At 45.4% G+C, this 20,538-nt stretch overlaps 1 protein-coding gene across 2 annotated transcripts in view; it reads right to left on the bottom strand.

Annotated features, from left to right (window-relative positions):
* Positions 1-17,492: 17,492 nt before the first annotated feature.
* The window catches only part of ROBO3 (roundabout guidance receptor 3), a 401,016-nt gene continuing 397,970 nt past the window's right edge, over positions 17,493-20,538 (bottom strand). For both annotated transcript variants that reach the window (XM_073584881.1, XM_073584882.1), the window contains 2 exons: positions 20,184-20,335; positions 17,493-18,212 (listed from right to left, as the gene is read on the bottom strand). In XM_073584881.1, coding sequence (XP_073440982.1) covers positions 18,201-18,212; positions 20,184-20,335 — 164 coding nt within the window. In that variant the 3' untranslated portion in view covers positions 17,493-18,200. The remainder of the gene's footprint in view (positions 18,213-20,183; positions 20,336-20,538) is intronic.

The following is a 20,538-nucleotide window of genomic DNA, read 5'->3' as shown; positions in this document are numbered from 1 at the left end:
TCTCCTTTCATTTTAATGGTGTATATTCCTTCTGCAGAACAGGGGTTAATTGGCCATGTTGGAAACCTCTGTGCTCACAGCTGAGCTCAGTTAGGCCATGTGCACACGTTGCGGATTCTGCTGCGGATCCGCAGCGTTTTCGACCCTGTGGATCCGCAGAAGTTTCTGCTGTGGTGTACAGTACCTCTATAGTCAATGAAAAATGCAGTGCACACGCTGCGGATTTTTCCATGCTGATTTGCTGCGGTTTTAAATCCGCAGCATGTTAATTCTTTGTGAGGACTCCGCAGCAGTTTTACACCTACTCCATTGTCCAGGTGTCAAACCGCAGGGGAAAACCGCAGGCTAAGCCGCAGGTGTTTTGACCTGCGGATTTACCTGCGGATTTTTCCAAATCCTAGCGGAAAAATCCGCAGCACAATCCGCAACGTGTGCACATGGCCTTAGCGACTCCTTTCCCCTTTATAATCTGGGCTCTGTTACAAATCCTTGTCAGAGGTAGCATTTGCTTCATGGCTAATTGACGGATACGTGTTCATTTGAGGAGAGTTGGAGGAGTTATCTGTGACTGTTGATTGGTTTGCATGTGTGGTAATTCTCTATCTTTCTTTATTTTGGTTTATTCCCCTACCTCCATGCCCCAGTGCTTTCTTCTGTTATATGTGGGTGAATATTTTGTATGCCTGGAGTTTACTGTTAACCCTTGTTTGTGTTGCCTTGTCGGGTTGGTATACTACGGTGCACAGTAGCGCCCCCTCATCATCAGTATCTGGTGACTGCCCGTTGCCTCCATCATCAGTATCTGATTCCCCGTCACCTCCATCATCAGTATCTGGTGACCGCCTGTTGTCTCCATCATCAGTATCTGGTGACCGCCTATTGCCTCTAATCAGTATTTGATCACCAGTAGTGTTGAGCGATACCTTCCGATATCGGGAAATATGGGATCGGATTGGATCGGACTGATACTCCAAAAATATCGTATGTCGCCGATTCCGATACCGGAAACCAATGCAAGTAAATGGGACACAAATATCGGAATGAAAATAAACCCTTACTTTCCTTGTAGGTTAATTCTACATGAAGGAAAGCAACTAAGAATAATGTAGAATGTATTGGGGGAGGTGGAGGAGACATTAAAGGCATAGAGGTTTAGCCCAATCAAATGGAATAGCAGAAATTATTTTTTTTTTTTTAAGACGTTCGGAGTTACAAAGATATTGACTATGTTAAGCTTTTTTATATTTTGTCAGATATTTATGTTTCACTACTTCCATGCTCTTCACCTTCTTTTTTACTTCTCCAACACTTTCTCCATCATCCTCTTCAGGGTCATCTTCTTGGTCTTCTTTGGGGTGGTCTTCAGGGTCGTCGTCTCCAGGGTCGTCGTCTTCTTCGGGGTGGTCTCCAGGGTCGTCGTTTTCCGGGTCGTTGTCTTCTTCAGGGTAGTCGTCAGGGTCATCATCTCCAGGGTCGTCGTTTTCGGGCTCGTCGTCTTCTTCGGGGTGATCTTCAGGGTCGTCGTCATTAGGGTCGTCGTCAGGGAGATCCAGAGTGATTACCAAAAACCATTTCAAAAAGCTTGAACTTGGATATGTAGCAGAAGGTACAAGAAGGCTGAGGAACTGCTGAGAACCAGCTGACGGTACTGGAACCTGGATGGGTAGCCGAAGGTACAAGAGCCAATGGAACTACTGAGGACCAGCTGATGGTACTGGAACCCGGTTACTAAGCAGGAGGTACCTGTGCTAGAAAGCACTACCAAGGACCAGCAGACGTTGGTGGAACTTGGATACCGAGAAGGAGGCACCTAAGCCAAAGGCTCTCCCAGGAACCAGCTGACATAACTGGAACCCAGGGGGACATATTCAAGATTGACTTCCAAAGAACCAGCTAATGGTACTGGAACTCAGATAGGCAGCAGACGGTACACATGAAAAAAGAAGTTGAAAAGGCCGCGATCTGGCCGGAGTTACCGAAACCCACAGTCCTACAGGGGGAGCTTGTCCTATTGGCACTACGGAACCAGCCTTCATTGCCAGATCCCGCAGCCTACATAGGAAGCACCTAAACTGCAGGCACCATAGAGTTGGCTAACCCAACCGCAACAGGACAGTACAATGTATTGGAGGCAAAGTGACGTTGACACTACCCGGAAACAGCTGGCGTGCTGGAACCAGGCTGGGCAGGAGGGAGTACCCGTGCCAAAGACACTTCTGAGCAGCAACTGGCGGTGTTGGAGCCCAGGGATTACAGTAGAAACAGAGTGTAGTCAGAGGCCTAATTGGAGCAAGTTTAACCCCTTACCTACAATGGACGTAATATTCCGTCCATGTGACCCTGGACCTAACTACCATGGACGGAATATTACGTCCCAGCGATCAGCGGAGCCCACGTGGTGAGCGCCGCTGATCGCGGCCGGGTGTCAGCTGATTATCACAGCTGACACCCGGCACAATGTGTCAGGGGCGGTCACGGACCACCCCCGACACGTTAACCCCTTGTACACAGCGATCAAACGCGATCGCGGTGTACCGGGGGTTAAAGGGAAGCATTGGCAGGGAGGGGGCTCCCTCCGTGCTTCCCTGAGCCCCCCACGGCAGCGCAATGTGCAGCGCTGCTGCGGGGGGCTCTTTCCCTACAGGCCCCCGGATCCAAGATGGCGACGGGGGCCTTCGGGGGCCTGCAGGGACCTGACTTCCTCACTGCCTGCAAAGCGCAGGCATGAGGAAGTCTGGAGCAGTGCCTGTGACAGATCGCTGATCTGTCACAGTGATCTGTGATGTGACAGATCAGCGATCTGTCACAGGACAGTGATGTCCCACCTGGGACAAGGTAATAAAGTAAAAAAAAAAAAAGTGTTAAAAATAAATTTAAAAAAATCGCTAAATAAATTATTAAAAAAAAAAAATATTCCCAAATAAATCCATTTTTTCAAAATAAAAAAAACCCAAAAACAATAAAAGTACACATATTTGGTATCGCCGCGTCCGTAGCGACCCACCATATAAAACTGTCCCTTTAGTTAACCCCTTTAGCGAACCCCTTAAAAAATAAAAATAAAAAACGAAGCAAAAAATAATGATTTATTATCATACCACCGAACAAAAAGTGCAATAACGCACGATCAAAAAGACACATATAAATATCCATGGTACCGCTGAAAGCGTCATCTTGTCCCGCAAAAAACGAGCTGCAATACAGCATCATCCGCAAAAAAATAAAAAAGTTATAGCTCGCAGAATAAAGCGATACAAAAATAATTATTTTTTATATAAAATTGTTTTCATTGCAAAAAACCGACAAAACATAAAAAAACAACCTAAATGAGGTATCGCTGTAACCGTACTGACCCGAAGAATAAAAACGCTTTATCAATTTTACCACACGCGGAACGGTGTAAACGCACCCCCCAAAAGAAATTCATGAAACGCTGGTTTCTGTTCATTCTGCGTCCCAAAAATCGGAATAAAATGCGATTAAAACATGTCACGTGCCCGAAAATGGTGCCAATGAAAACGTCAACTCGTCCCGCAAAAAATAAGACCTCACATGACTCAGTGGGTCAAAATACGGAAAAATTATAGCTCACAATATGTGGTGATGCAAAAACTATTTTTACAATAAAAAGCGTCTTTTAGCGTCTGACAGCTGCCAAATATAAATGCCGCCATAAATAGTAAATCAAACCCCCGTTATCACCCCCTTAGTTAGGGAAAAATAATAAAACTAAAAGAAAATGTATTTATTTCCATTTTCCCGCTAGGGTTAGGCTTAGGGTAGGGTTAGGGCTAGGGTTAGGGCTAGGGTTAGGGTTAGGGCTAGGGCTCAGATTAGGGTTAGGGGTGTGTTGGGGTTAGGGTTGGAGTTATAATTGGGGGGTTTCCACTGTTTGGGCACATCAGGTGCTCTCCAAAGGCAACATGGCGTCTGATCTCAATTCCAGCCAATTCTGCGTTGAAAAAGTCAAATGGTGCTCCTTCCCTTCCAAGCTCTGCCATGCGCCCAAACAGTGTTTTACCCCCACATGTAGGGTATCAGCCTACTCAGGACAAATTACAAAACATCTTTTGGGGTCCAATTTCTCCTGTTACCCTTAGGAAAATAAAAAATTGGGGGCAAAAATATAATTTTGCGGAAAAAAATGTTTTTTTTATTGTCACGCCCAGGCGTTATAAACTTTTGTGAAGCACTTGGGGGTTCAAAGTGCTCTCCACACATCTAGATAAGTTCCGTGGGTGGTCTAGTTTCCAAAATGGGGTCACTTGTGGGGAGTTTCAATAGTTTAGGTACATCAGGGGCTCTCCAAACGCACATGACACCCGCAGACCAATCCATCAAAGTCTGCATTCCAAAACATCACTACTTCCCTTCCGGGCCCCGACGTGTGCCCATACAGTAGTTTTCTCCCACATATGAGGTATCAGCGTACTCAGGACAAATTGGACAACAACTTTTGGGGTCCAATTTCTCCTGTTACCCTTGGAAAAATAAAAAAAATGGGGACTAAAAGATGATGTTTGTTGAAAAAATACGATATTTTTATTTTCACGCCTGGCCGTTATAAACTTCTGTGAAGCACTGGGGGGTTCAAAGTGCTCACCACACATCTAGATAAGTTCATTAGGGGGTCTAGTTTCCAAAATGTGGTCACTTGTGGGGGGTTTCCACTGTTTAGGTACATCAGGGGCTCTCCAAAAGCAACATGACACCCGCAGACCATGCCATCAAAGTCTGCATTCCAAAACGTCACTACTTCCCTTCCGAGCCCCGACGTGTGCCCATACAGTAGTTTTCTCCCACATATGAGGTATCAGCGTACTCAGGATAAATTGGACAACAACTTTTGGGGTCCAATTTCTCCTGTTACCCTTGGGAGAATAAAAAAATTGGAGACTAATTGATCATGTTTGTGGAAAAAATACGATTTTTTTATTTTCATGCCTGGGCATTATAAACTTCTGTGAATCCCTTGGGGGTTCAAAGTGCTCACCACACATCTAGATAAGTTCCTCAGGGGGTCTAGTTTCCAAAATGGGGTCATTTGTGGGGGGTTTCCACTGTTTAGGTACATTAGGGGCTCTCCAAAGGCAACATGACACCCGCAGACCATTCCATCAAAGTCTGCATTCCAAAACGTCACTACTTCCCTTCCGAGCCCCGACGTATCCCCACACAGTAGTTTTCTCCCACATATGGGGTGTCAGCGTACTCAGGACAAATTGGACAACAACTTTTGGGGTCCAATTCCTCCTGTTACCCTTGGGAAAATAAAAAAATGGGGACTAAAAGATGATGTTTGTGGAAAAAATACGTTTTTTTTATTTTCACGCCCGGACGTTATAAACTTCAGTGAAGCACTGGGGGGTTCAAAGTGCTCACCACACATCTAGATAAGTTCCTTGGGGGGTCTAGTTTCCAAAATGGTGTCATTTGTGGGGGGTTTCTACTGTTTAGGTACATCAGGGGCTCATCTAGATAAGTTCCTTGGGTGGTCTAGTTTCCAAAATGGGGTCACTTGTGGGGAGTTTCAATAGTTTAGGTACATCAGGGGCTCTCCAAACGCACATGACACCCGCAGACCAATCCATCAAAGTCTGCATTCCAAAACATCACTACTTCCCTTCCGGGCCCCGACGTGTGCCCATACAGTAGTTTTCTCCCACATATGAGGTATCAGCGTACTCAGGACAAATTGGACAACAACTTTTGGGGTCCAATTTCTCCTGTTACCCTTGGAAAAATAAAAAAAATGGGGACTAAAAGATGATGTTTGTTGAAAAAATACGATATTTTTATTTTCACGCCTGGCCGTTATAAACTTCTGTGAAGCACTGGGGGGTTCAAAGTGCTCACCACACATCTAGATAAGTTCATTAGGGGGTCTAGTTTCCAAAATGGGGTCACTTGTGGGGGGTTTCCACTGTTTAGGTACATCAGGGGCTCTCCAAAAGCAACATGACACCCGCAGACCATGCCATCAAAGTCTGCATTCCAAAACGTCACTACTTCCCTTCCGAGCCCCGACGTGTGCCCATACAGTAGTTTTCTCCCACATATGAGGTATCAGCGTACTCAGGATAAATTGGACAACAACTTTTGGGGTCCAATTTCTCCTGTTACCCTTGGGAAAATAAAAAAATGGGGACTAAAAGATGATGTTTGTGGAAAAAATACGTTTTTTTTATTTTCACGCCCGGACGTTATAAACTTCAGTGAAGCACTGGGGGGTTCAAAGTGCTCACCACACATCTAGATAAGTTCCTTGGGGGGTCTAGTTTCCAAAATGGTGTCATTTGTGGGAGGTTTCTACTGTTTTGGTACATCAGGGGCTTTCCTAACGCGACATGGTGTCCGATCTCAATTCCAGCCAAAAACGTCAAATGGCGCTGCTTCCCTTCCGAGCTCTGCCATGCGCCCAAAAAGTGGTTTACCCCCACATGTGGAGTATCAGCGTACTCAGGATAAATTGCACAATATCTTTTAGGGTCCTGTTACCCTTGGAAAAATAAAAATTGGGGGTGAAAAGATCATTTTTGTGGAAAAAATATGATTTTTTAATTGTACCGCTGTACGTTATAAACTTCTGTGAAGCCCTTGTGGGTTCAAAGTTCTCACCACATATCTAGATAAGTTCCTTGGGGGGTCTAGTTTCCAAAATGGGGTCACTTGGGGGGGTTTCCACTTTTTAGGTACATCAGGGGCTCTCCAAACGCGACATGGCGTCCGATCTGAATTCCAGCCAATTTCGCATTGAAAAAGTCAAACGGCGCTCCTTCCCTACTGAGGTCTGCCATGCGCCGAAACAGTGGTTCCCCCCCACATATCAGGTATCAGCGTACTCAGGACAAATTGCACAATAACTTTTGCAGTCTAATTTCTCCTCTTACCCTTGGTAAAATAAAGAAAATTGAACCTGAAGTACTTTTTTTGTGAAAAAAAGTTAAATGTTCATTTTTTTTTTTAATATTCAAAAAATTCCTGTGACGCATCTAAAGGGTTAATAAACTTCTTGAATGTGGTTTTAAGCACCTTAAGGGGTGCAGTTTTTAGAATGGTGTCACTTTTGGGTATTTTCTATCATATAGACCCCTCAAAGTGGCTTCAAATGTGATGTGGTCCCTAAAAATAAAATGGTGTTGCAAAAATGAGAAATCGCTGGTCAATTTTTAACCTTTATAACTTCCTAACAAAAAAAAATTTTGGTTCCAAAATTGTGCTGATGTAAAGTAAACATGTGGGAAATGTTATGTATTAAGTTTTTTTGTGTGCTGTATTGCTGTGATTTAAGGGCATAAAAATTCAAAGTTGGAAAATTGCGAAATTTTCAAAATTTTCGCCAAATTTCCGTTTTTTTCACAAATAAACGCAAGTTATTTGAATGCAATTTTACCACTAACATGAAGTACAATATGTCACGAGAAAACAGTGTCAGAATCACCGGGATCCATGGAAGCGTTCCAGAGTTATGACCTCATAAAGGTACAGTGGTCAGAATTGTAAAAATTGGCCCGGGAGTTAACGTGCAAACCACCCTTGGTAGTGAAGGGGTTAATATCTGTAGTAGTGTGAATGTTGACAGAGCAGGAGAAATTGCTGACGTTACTGAACCCCAATAACACTGGAGCATGTGTTGACTGTGCAGATGGCACTTATGAGCAGCAACTGGCAGTGTTGGAGCCCAAGGTAAATAATAGAAACAGAGTGGAGGCAGAGGCCTAATTGGAGCAAGTTTAATATCTGTAGTGGGAATGTGGACAGAGCAGGAGAAATTGCCGGACACACAGCAGGGGATCAGCTGACGTTACTGAACCCCAATAACACTGGAGCATGTGTTGACTGTGCAGATGGCACTTATGAGCAGCAACTGGCGGTGTTGGAGCCCAGGGATTACAGTTCAGGTGGTAGAAACATGAACACAACAGGAGACCTGGATACTGTTGCCAACCAATTATTTAATCTGGAAGAGGAATGGCAAATTCCTGCGAGATCCAGGCCTTGTTCATTTTCAGAAAAGTAAGCCGGTCAACGTTATCGGAGGATAGTCGCATGCGACGGTCTGTTAATACACCACCTGCGACACTAAAGACGCGTTCCGATAATATACTAGCAGCAGGGCAAGCCAGCACCTCCAATGCATACTGGCTAAGCTCTGGCCATGTATTCAGCTTAGAGACCCAAAACTTGAAGGGGGATGAGCCATGTGGGAGAACACTGAGAGGGCAAGACATGTAGTCTGTCACCATTTGACGGAAACGTTGCCTCCTGCTGACTGGAGCCGTCTGTGATGTGTGGCGGGGACACAAAACTTTGCCACATTTGGGCCATACTGGTCTTGCCTTGTGCTTAGGCGCTGCTTCTGCTCCCTCTTTGTGCAGAGCTTCCTCCACTGCCTCGACGCACTCAGCTGCTTTGTAAAGCACTAGCAGCACTGCTCTCAGGTGGAATGGAGAACATGATGGAATGCACCAGTGTGTCTTGGTACTCCCGCATATTATGCTCCCGGTTCAACGGTGTTTTTAGGCTTTGTAATATGTCCCGGTAGCGAGGTTCTAGGAGGGTGTACACCCAATAATCAGCCGTGTTGAGAATGTGGGCGATGCGGTGGTTGTTTCTCAGGCACTGCAGCATGAAATCAACCATGTGCTGCAGACTGCCAACTGGCCAAGAAACGCTGTCCCCTGCTTGAGGCGTCATCTCTGCCTGCTCTGCATCACCCCACCCTCGCTCTACATACTACTAGAGCATTGTGTACCTCCCTCCTCTGGACAGATGTCTTCCTCCTCCATTGACTCCTCCTCATCCTCCTCACAAAGTGTCCCCTGCCTAGGCCTTTGTGAGGAACCATGTTGCGCAGACTGTCCAGAAGCAGATGCCATTTGTGACTCCTCATCCTCCACCTCTTCCACAGCCTCCTCCATTAGTGCTTGCAGTGTTTTTTCAAACAGGCAGATAAGGGGGATAGTCATGTTGACTAGTGCATCATCTGCACTCGCCATCCGCGTGGAATCATCGAAGGCACGCAAAACATGGCAGATGTCCTTCTTAGAGGCCCACTCAGTGGTGGTGAAGTGTGAACGGCGCGCAGTGAGACTTGTTTGCGCCTGATGCAGCTGGTACTCCATTACTGCTGCCTGCTGCTCACACAACCTCTCCAACATATGTAGCATTGAATTCCTCCTGGTGGGTAGGTCACATATGATGCGATGTTCTGGAAGGCGGAATCGGCGCTGCAGAGCTGAAATGCGCGATCTTGCCATGCTGGAAAGCCGCAAGTGAGCGCACTCTATGCGGACCTTGTGCAGCAGTGCATCAAGATCCGGATAGTCCCTCAAAAACCTCTGCACGACCAAGTTGAGCACATGTGCCAGACATGGGATCTGAGTGCGGTTGTCTAGGCCCAGAGCTGCCACCAGATTTCGGCCATTGTCACACACTACCGTGCCTGACTGGTGATTCGCTGGCACAAACCACACGTCGCTCTCCTGCTTGATGGTATTCCAGAGCTCCTGCGCTGTGTGGCTTCGATTCCCCAAAGAAATTAATTTCAATACGGCCTGTTGACGTTTGGCCACGGCTGTGCTCATATCGGTCGTAACAGGTAAGCGTTCACGGGTCCATGTGGAGGTAGACTGTGACGGCTCCTGCAGCGCTGATTCAGAGGAACTGGAGTATGAGGAGGAGTCAATGTGTACAGACTGGATTCCTGCAATCCTTGGAGTTGGCAGAACACGTACAGCGCCACTCTCAAGATCTGTACCTGGCTCCACAACATTTACCCAATGGGCAGTGAGGGAAAGATTTCATCCCTGTCCATGGTTACTGGTCCATGCATCGGTGGTCAGGTGGACCTTGCTACTGACGGCGTTTAGTAGCGCATGTTTAATTTTTCCCTCCACATGCTTTTGCAGGGCAGGGATCGCTTGCCTGCTGAAATAAAAGCGGCTGGTCACGTTGTATTGTGGGACTGCCAATGCCATGAAGTTACGGAAGGTGTCAGTCTCCACCAGCCTGAATGAGAGCATTTCAAGGGACAGTAGTTTTGCAATGCCAGCATTCAGAGCCTGTGCTCGGGGGTGGTTTGCCGAGTATGGGCGCCTTTTTTCCCTTGCCTGTGCTACCTATGGCTGTAGACTGGCCTGGGAGTGTGAGGATGACAGGGAACAGGGTGCTGTGGGTGGAATGACACTGTGTCTCTGTACAACAGTGCCAGAGGTTCTTCCATGGCGATCCTGTGAGGAAGCCGAACCAGCTGTGTGTGAGCTGGAGGAAGAGGCTACAACACGAGCTGAAGAGGTGGTAGGTGGCGCTGTACGTTGGCCTAGGTCTTCAGTGTGTCTTTGTAACTCCACCACGTGCTTGGTCCACACATGTTTCCACATATTTGTGGTATTGAGGTTGCTGACACTTTTCCCTCTTTTCACTTTCTGATTACACAGCTTGCATTTGACAAAGCAAATGTCATCTGTAACAGTGTCAAAAAAGGACCAGGCACTGCAAGTCTTGGGAGTGCCCGTTTTGGGTTTTGGAGGAGGCATGCTCCTAATGGGTGCCGAAGTGAAGGCTACAGGCAACCGAGTCTGCCCCCTCCCTTTCCCTCCTTTTTTGGCCGTTCGGGGAATCTCTTCCTCAGAGCTGCTCCCACCACCTTCCTGTACCTCACGCCATGATGGGTCAAGGACCTCAACATCTATACTACCCTCTTCAAACCACTGCTTCTCCTGGGTAGTCTCGACAGCACAGTACACACCAGAAAGTGGCACCTGAGTCTCATCATTAGATGCGTACTGAGGTGTGCTGACCATAGGCACTGGCCCACCCGCCTCTTCAGATTCAGAGAAACAAAGCTGTTGAGCATCACTGCATACTACCTCTTCTTCAAATTCTCGAATGCTGCTTGGCTGGCCCCCTCTTTCCAAGCCAACAGATTCAGAGAACAGAAGTAGAGATGGCTCCTGTCCAGGGCTCTCTGACTGCCTGGGCAATTTGGCAGGTGGTGAAGAGACAGATGGTTGCTCTTCAGTTCTCTGGACCTGAGAGGATCTGGAACTAATTGAAGTCGATGCGTTAGCTGCCATCCATCCGACAACGGCTTCAATTTGTTCGTCCCGCAGCAGTGGGGTACGGCGAGCGCCTACAAAGCTGCGCATAAAGGACTGTTCCCTGGGAAAACTGGGGGATGCTGAGTCACTGGTGCCCGCAGCAGGCACAGAATCCCCACATCCTCTCCCTGCAGAAACTCCACGCCCACGACCACGTGCCTTACTCCCTGCCTTCTTCATCTTGGTAGACTGATAAAGATAGGCAGAAAAGTACTAAGGGCTTAGTGTGCTTATTCCTGAACAGCTGCTAACAGGTGTAAGAAACACTAATTTTATAAAGTGTGGACTAGACTTTAATATGAGCTAATGTGGCCTACACAACTATAAAGTGGAGTGTTTGGTGAACTTTATTAACTTTTTTTTTTTTTTTCCTTCACAAAAAGACACTGGATGTGCCCAAAGATGTAAAACCAATAGTATCACAAACTTTTTGTTGCTATTGCAATGCAGGAAGGTAACCTACAATGCAATAGATGAGGCTCCAAAAAATAGGCTAATACTAATCTGGCTGGGGCTGCAGGGCACAACCCAGCAGAAAGGCTCCTCTATCTACTCCTATATAGTGTTTGCAAATATTTTAGCTGGATATGGATGGAACCACACTAATAGGAGAAATCTGGAAAAATGAGCAGCACTAATGCAAAAAAGGACAATGTATGAGGCAGGGACGCATGCTGAGTGGACTACAACCGGAGGTGGCTGGCTGCAGAACACACAACAGTGTGAGCTGCACTCACACACAGAGACCTCGCAGACAGCCGTGAACAGCGCTGCAAGGCAAAAGAAAGCTGCAGCGGTTGATAAAGTAGCCTGGGTAAAGCACAATACAGTATAGCAAATCGCTAGGTCACACTGTCCCTCAGAACAGCAGCGGCCAATCCCTAACTGAATTCACAGCAGAGTGAACCCAAAATGGCGGCGGCGGCTTTTATAGTGCATCATGACATCATTTCAGCAGCCAATCACAGCCATGCCAGTAGTTACATGCCTAACATGCTCTAACAAGATGTGCCCACACTTCTTAGGATCCTCATTGGCTGAATAAAATCAAACTGGCTCATTGCATTATGGGAACTTCCGATTCCGGTATTCGATATACTAAAAGTATCGGAACTCAGTATCGGAATTCCGATACCACGAATATCGTCCGATACCCGATATTGCAGTATCGGAATGCTCAACACTAATCACCAGTCATCTCAATCACTTCTTCTCAGCAGGAGGTTGTTCCAAACATCTTGGATAACTTCACCCAGATCTTCTGTGTATGAGGCTTGAGTGGATCCTTCTGTCTCCTCATGTCATCCCAGACAGACAGGATGATGTGAGATCAGGGCTCTATGTGGATGGATCATCACTTCCAGGATTCCTCATTATTAATGAAATTGGCTGGAATTAGGGGGTCGTTGTCTGACTCTAGAATAAATTTGGAGCCGATCAGACATCTCCTGATGGTATTCCATGATGTGTAAGTATTTGCCAGGATTTCACACCATTGAGGACACCATTAATCCTGATCAAATCCATAACTCCAGTTCTGAAATGCAGCCCCAAAATTGCAGGAGACCCTCCACCGCGTTTCACCGCTCCTGCAAACCATCATTATTGTGCCGCTTTACAGGTCTTCAGGAACAAACTGCTTCTGTTAGAGCTAGATATTTCTCATTTTATTCCAGAGACTTGCTTCCATTTTTCTGCACCGCAGTTGATATGTTTTCATGCATAGTTAAGTCACTTGGCCTTGTTTCCATGTCGAACGTATGGACTTTATGAAGACCACATGACTTTTTCAAAAAATAGATGGTGTAGGTGGTCCCACTGATTGTTGCCAGGTCTGAGCTCATGCTACTGCTGGACATCTGCCAATGTTTGAAATCGTTCATCTGCTGCACTGTTTCCTTGTCCGACTCTTGCATCTATAGTCTTTAACGTTGACCATTTTATGGTGTCCTCAATGCTGAGAAATTCAAATACTTTTGCATCATGGAATACCATCAAGGAGGCGTCCGATAGACCCAAAATTTATTCTGCAATAGGAGAAACGTCCAGCCAATGTACGGTAATTTCTATTTTTGTGTGTGTGTTACTGTATGGCAAACTCTTCAGAGTACAGTTGTACTTGGAAAAGATAGTAACCACAGTAAAACTCCAGATGTAAATGTAATGCATTTCTATCTGGCTTTCAGAGGGATGATGGCAGTAATGTTCTTATTTGAGTTACTGCCTTTACTATGTATAGCACCATTGTTACATAGTACCATCTCTCATTAAGTATAGTGACATCCCTTAGTGTATTGTACACTCTTATGTATAGTGCCCTCTCTTATGTATCTTTTGTTATGTATAGCGCCTTTCCTTATGTGGTGTGTAGCGATTCCACTCTGCTCACTGTCCGTTGTCATCTGCCAAATATGAAATAACGCACAGGTGGCTGACGGTGTGTGTGACACAGTGTAGACTGCTCACAGCCTTCGCCACCCTCCATCCTCCCTGCGTAGCAGAAGATATCAGACATACTTTTAGAATATTTTATCCTCAGCATTGTGATTGAGCAATAATAATTAATACATAATTACCTACTCTACTATTATCAGTCAGGGCGTACAACTAATATTTCATGTCTCCTGCTTCATACATGACATCAGTTTTGGATTTGCAGGGTCTGATGATTCTGGGGGTCCTCACAATCTTGTCTGTGTCTTTCTCCTGAGATCTCCAGACAGGCAGCACTGAAATTCTGGTGTTATCAGTCTCACATTCCTGGCAGCCCCTATGTGAATGAGGCTCAGCTCTGTCTGCCTACCTGCCCAGCCCCCACCCGTCCCAGGGGTCTCACTTTCCTCCTTTTACGTCTCTCCCTATATTATTCGGATATTGATTTTTGGTTCATTGTATATCTCTTCTCCTGCAGTGTATTCCCAGACAAGGTTTAATTAGCAGGAAAGTATAAGACATCAACAACAATGATCAGAACAAAGGAAAGTGATGGATCCACAACGTGCAGATAATGATTAATCTCTTAGTTTTAGGATATGTTTAGCCATCGCATTTTTTTCTGCGAAAAATGCAGCATTTTATGGTCCAAGGAAAATGAATGCACATGAGGCTTATTCTGAGGCAATTGTCAGGTATGAGAAATGCAGCAAAAACACAGATTTTTTTTTTCCTGCAGAATTGTTCCCGCCAAGAGAGACATTTCTGCTGGAGAAATTTCTACATCAATTTCTACACAATGAAAAGTTGTTAATGGCTAATAAATTGCTCAGTAGCACAGATGAACCATCAGAGCACGCTAACCTACATGAGTTGATAATTTTACATAGTTATCTAATCTATTCTAGAGCTTTTGTTAAAGTAGTTTTTGAAACGTCAGAATATAATGCTCGGCATTTGCTTACAACTTGCAGGACATATTGCTTTTGTTCTTCATCTTTTGTCAGAAGGTCGTTAAAGTCGGTTACTTCCTACCTCTTTTAATTTTTCTTTCCTAACTTTTGGATTTACAACCCTAGCGTGCTCTGATGGTTCATCTGTGCTACTGAGCAATTTATTAGCCATTAACAACTTTTCATTGTCTGTAATGGTGGGATCAAAAAACGATAATCCCACAAACTCTGCATTCCAATACCACAAATGGTTCGAAAATTTGGTCAGGGCTATTTCTGCAATGTTGTTGTCACATTCTTTATAGTCTAACAGACTATGCAAAATACCTAAATCTTAAAATACCTCAATTTGGATTTTTTCAAACTTTGAGCGACGAGCGGCACGGGTTAACGGCGTTTGATCGAGCTCAAATTTTGTCTCTCTCAATATCTGGAAAGGGGAATCGTTTTGTGGGGTCCAGACGGACAAAATTCCGACATCGATTTTTTGCGGTCACCCTAGTGGGGATATCACACTGTATGTGTAGGGGATTCACTAGGGGGCATCATGCTGTGTGGAGTGAATATATTGTGGGGGCATCATATGGTGTTTGATGGTCTTAGGGGTGTATAAAACTATGTGGCCATCATATTGTGTGATGAGACACTGAGGGCAACATACTGCATAGCAGAAGGGGGCATCATACTGTGTGTAGCCGGTGGGTTTAGAAAGCAGCACTGTACACTAGAGGAAACACTAATGGGCTTGCAAAGAGAATGTTTCTGCGAGGGTACATCTAAAGGACTGGTTGAGGTTAGGTACTCGTTTAGCGCAAAAAGTAAAATTTGCTGTGGTGTGCTACACAGAATGTGTCCCACTCTCTTGTCTTTCGAAGTTGGGAGGTATGCTGGATCTGGGCTGCAGAGCTCCATTCATCTCCAAAAATCATGACTTTTTCTTCATTGATCTGATAACTGTTTATTTCTAAGAGACACCCAATAAAAGTCAGACTTATCAACTACACTGTACTGGTGCTATAGTAATACTGGAGCTGAGATTGTTGTGAGGGAAACTGCATTAATGAGAAAATGGCAAATCCCTTTAATTAAACTTATCAATGAAAATAGAATTCTAAATCCCATCAATTTTTGATGACCGTCCGTCGCCTCCATCATCAGTTACCAGTTGACCCCCCATCACTTCTTCTCATCACTTGCACACAGGTTATGAAGGATATCAGCAGGAGGTTATGCCAAACATCTTTGAGACCTGACCCCAAACCTTCTGTGCAGAAGTCTTGTGCGGATCCTTCTGTCTCTTCATGTGATCCCAGACAGACAGGATAATGTGAGTTCAGGGCTCTGTGAGGCCTAATCATCACTTCCATGACTCCTAGTTATTAATGACATTGGCTGGATATTTGGGGTCATTGTCCAGCTGCAGAAGTCCCCTGATGTTAATGCATGATGGTTAAGTGTCTGCCAGGATTTCTCATTAATTTGGACAAAATCCCCAACTACATATGCTGAAATGTAGCCACAAACTTGTAGGACCCTCCACCATGTTTCACTGTTCCTGCAGACCCTCAATGTGCCGCTCTACAGACCTTCAGGAACAATCTACTTCTGTTACAGCCAAATATTTCACTTTTGTACATCCAGTTCCAATGTTTTTGTGTATAGTTAAGTCGCTTTGCCTTGTTACCATGATTAACGTGTGGGGTTTTGGCCACAATTCTTCCATGAAAACAACTTCTGGCCAGATTTCTCTGCATAGTACACGGGTGTAGCTTTTCCCACTGGTGGCTGCCAGAACTAAGCTGATGGCATTGCTGTACATCTGATTTTGGAGAAGACGTAAAGAGGATGTGTCTTTTCATCTGCTGCACTAAGTCTCCTTGGCCGACCACTGCAACTATGGTCTTCAACTCTACATATTTATTTGTGTCTCTTCAAAAGAGCTGGAACATCACATCATGAAACCTGAGTCTGCTGTGAAATCTTTGCCTGGGAGAGACCTTGTTGATGCAGTATAACTACATTGTTTCTATGCTCAGTCTTGCTATAGTGTATGACCTGTGACATGAAACTGTCTTCCATAACCTCACCTTTGTAGCAGAGTTTGGCTGTTCCTCACCCAGTTTTAAAGTGTTCTCAGGCGCAGTGCAGGACCGCCGCTAAGTCCCGCCCCGGGCCACGCCCCCTCCGGTCAGTTCCTCCTCTGATCGCATGACACTGCATGCGATCACCGTACCCTATATTTAGCGTTGGGTACGCTGACCGTGCGCTGGTATGATTTTGCTGGTGCTGCGCCCAGCGCACAAAAGCACGCTGTGTTGCATTTTTTAGCTTACCCAACACTAAATATAGGGTACGGTGATCGCATGCATTGTCATGTGATCAGAGAAGGAACTGACCGGAGGGGGCGCGGCTTAGTGGCGGCCCTGCGCTGCGCCCGAGAACGCTAGTGTGAAACTAGCCTTACACAGCGGTTTCTGTTTCAGTTTATAATTAGCCTTTTCATATGCAGGTTCAAACACTGTCATTATCACCTGCTTGGTGCAATTGGTTGCCTTTGTACCTAGAAGATTTGATTGCGACATGCAGTCACCAAATATTGAAGTGATAATGATTTCTCTTTTGTTCCTTTCCTTAGTGTTAATAGTATATTTTTATTCTTCACTGTATTTTTATTTTTTGCATAGTACTATCAATTCTAAACTCTTCTGCTTCTTAATAAAATTTTGGTACATTTCAATCTATTCGTGTGCCAGAAAGAGACACCCTCCACTTTGAGCTGCTGTACATTTACGCCTCTCACTAAACTCCATCAACTTCACCCTTTTTAGTTTTGAAAATCAGTGAAGAAACTTGCCGCAAAGTTCTTACAGTTCAGAACGAATAAGGCAAAAATGTGTAACTTTCCATAATACAGCGCTCGTCATAAATCCCCTCTGACAGAGTTTGTGGACGATGTATGTGGATAAGATTTGCCAGCGGTCGGATCCATATTGTCAGAAATCTATTAGAATGTTTAGCAAAAATCTTTATTTGTAGCATACAAAAATTAATTTCGGGCCTATTACAAGTGCAGTCACATGACGCTGCCTCAACAGCGCCGCTTGTAAAAGACCAAATGAGTTGACTGTCACAGTGACGGCTTCTCCTATCTTCTGCCTTCAGTGGCTTCTCACCATTGGCTCCTTTACTAATACAGACCTATTATAAGCTGAAGGCCCCTGTGTCATTAAAGGTCTCAGTTAAGTTTGGACCACAACGGCAGCAGTCCTCAGTCTCCACCTCCATGTCTCCATTTGGCGCCAAGAGTCTCCGTCTCAATCTTCTTCACCGGGGCCACATGCAACAAGCCTTGTGCTTTTTATTTTTTTTCCTTTTTTTAATTTTTTTTTTCAGTCCTGTCGTTCTGTACACACGAGAGTGCAAACATCGTACTGGCTAGGAAACTTGGCACATTCAAAAACAGCAACATTTTCTTATCGTACAACTCTCTCGTTGTGATTTTATAAATATAGTAACGTCCTTTCTGGTCTCTGGAAACCTCCGGAAACGGGCGACGTTATTTACATGAAAAATCCTCCAAAAAAAGTTCTGAAAAAGTCATAAATAAGCCATGAATGGAAAATACTGGAAAAGTTTTAAAGTGTCTTTGACGAAACGTCTCTGTGTACAACGTCTTGGCAGGAAAGTGTGATCAGCGGCAGCCAGGGGCTCCTCATCTCTTGTCCTGGAGGATAAAAGAGAAATGCGATTTATTGGCCTCTTATTACAAATAATTATATAGATGCTACACAGAAATTGTACTGCAAACTTTCCAAAATCATGGTTTGTACTCCAGTCACATCCAAAGCTGCAGTAGTGTGACAAAATGCAGTGGATGAACCAGAGAAAATAGTCTACATTTTGCTTAGAAAGCCATAAGAATTTTGAATGCAGCTCTGGGTGTGATTAGAGTGTAATCAAGACTGCACTTCGCCCTTCCCACATCAATGCACTGATCATTTGTGATTTATCTTCCAGTATTCACCTTATCTTTTACTCTGAAGAACCTGCAAATGTCTCTGTAACTACACTGGAAGGAAGGTGCAGTCCGCCTTCAATGGCTGATAACAGGGAACAGTAGTTTGCATTACTTTGTCCTACAGTCAACCTATCCACCAGCTGATAACAGGGAACACTAGATTGTATTCCAGGCCTACAATGAGCCTCTGATAACTGGCTGATAGCAGAGAGCAATAGACACAGGTGAGCGTTTTCGTCTTGTCCTTATATTGTATCCGCTGTTGTGAATCTTGTCCTCCCTAATACACGTATTCTTGTGGGAGACATTCCCCAGGATGAGACATTTTGCCTCTTGAATGGAAGCAGTCAGTGAGCCGACATGAAGAGGCCGATAAACCCATCATGTCTCCTGTCACCTACAGAAAGGTGCACAAAAAAGAGCAAGTATTACCCCTGGGAATGAGTGAGGCTCTCGGCTTTCACGAGTCTTGTGTGATCGGGTTTCTGCTGGAGGCCTCGGACTCCTGGGATCTTTGAAGTTGAGATTGTAGTGGAGATGAGATATGGCGGCATTTACTGCTGTGCGGGGCCGGGAGTCACCTGTGCAGGAAGGTGCCATGTCCTGGGGCGGGCAGCATGTAACCAGATCTCCTGCCCGATCTCCTGGGGGAAATCGGCTTTTATATTTAAATCATCCTGGAAATGTCTCCCATTACAGAAAACTCCCTGGGACATTTCAGGAGTTGCCACTGGCAAATATTCCACCCATCTTTCCCAGGCTCCTGAATGACTTGGCCTCCTTAGTATGTAGGGGATATAGCGCCACATGAGACCAGCCAGGCTCTCACATGATAACCTGATTATCCCTGCAGGACTCTGAAAAAGCTGTGCTGGCGGCCAGATTTTATCTGCCTTTTCTAACTTTCCTAGAGCCCTGAATGGCAGGTTGGCTAGTTGTGCTTCGATCCTCTGAATGTCCCTGAGCACACGACTAATGACTCACATTCCCAAACTTCCTCCACATGTGCCGCCATTAAAGTTAATAATGTTCTTGTGCTGAAAACCTTCGCAATGCATCCGTGACATCAGTCATCGCCGGGGGCTCCAGCTGCATCTATGAGGTGGGTGAGAGCTGCCATTATTCATTGGGCCCCATGGACAACAATGAGATGTAAAATATCACCTCGTTTGTTTGAAACCTTAGACCGGCGTCCAGGCGGCTGTGAAAAGACTCACAATCCGGGGAGCATAGAAAGCTCATCCTCCTACGGTCGAGAGAATGCACCCTGAAACCCCCCCGAGTGGCCAGCTCATCACTACCACTACAATATGGTGATGGACAGAGGCGCGGTGTCGCTGCGCTATTTTAACCTTCACAGTACTAGAGATCCCAATATTCTTCCCAGGATGGAGGGGTCTGACTCTGGTGAGGGGGCCGACGCCTCAGATCCGCCACTGTATAACATAACACGACATGTGGACTGTGTCACATACATCATCTGTCCAACGATACAAATCCTGACAGTGCCAGCTGGAGACCCCAATGTAACAGCCGCCCGTTGCCATGTACAATGGTCGGGGGGAATCTGCTGCTGGCAAATGATGCAGAGCTAAAACTGTCACCTAACCCAATAAAAGACCCCAGAATCACAACCTCCACAGTGAATATCTAGCAAATACTTTTGGGGTCTCTTACCTCTTTCCGGTCCCCTGTTTTGCCTCTTCCAGACGGGTGATTCCTGGAGCCTCCGGACCCTCGGGACGAGCTGCTTCCTGAGGTGGAGCAGTTACTGGACATCTGACTTCTGGACAGGAAGGTGGGTTTACTGTATGGAATGATTTCTTCATCTACGACAAGAGATGAGAAGCAGAGACCATTACTGGGGTCAGACGTCAGGTATCCTGACAGCTATGATACTGGCGACACTGACATCTATGTGTCTGGGTGGATTCCCTCCTCTGGTTCAAACGTTACGGTATTTTCTTCTATCAGTGACGTCACCAATATTTCCTTACTGTATGGACAAACAGGTGTGACATTTTTCTCCTAA

This window comes from Dendrobates tinctorius, unplaced genomic scaffold (genome assembly GCF_039654945.1).
Source record: "Dendrobates tinctorius isolate UK_male_01 unplaced genomic scaffold, ASM3965494v1 ptg000086l, whole genome shotgun sequence".
NCBI lineage: Eukaryota > Metazoa > Chordata > Amphibia > Anura > Dendrobatidae > Dendrobates > Dendrobates tinctorius.
The sequence above is the reverse complement of the archived record's forward strand: the minus strand, read 5'-3'. Positions and strand labels throughout refer to the sequence as shown.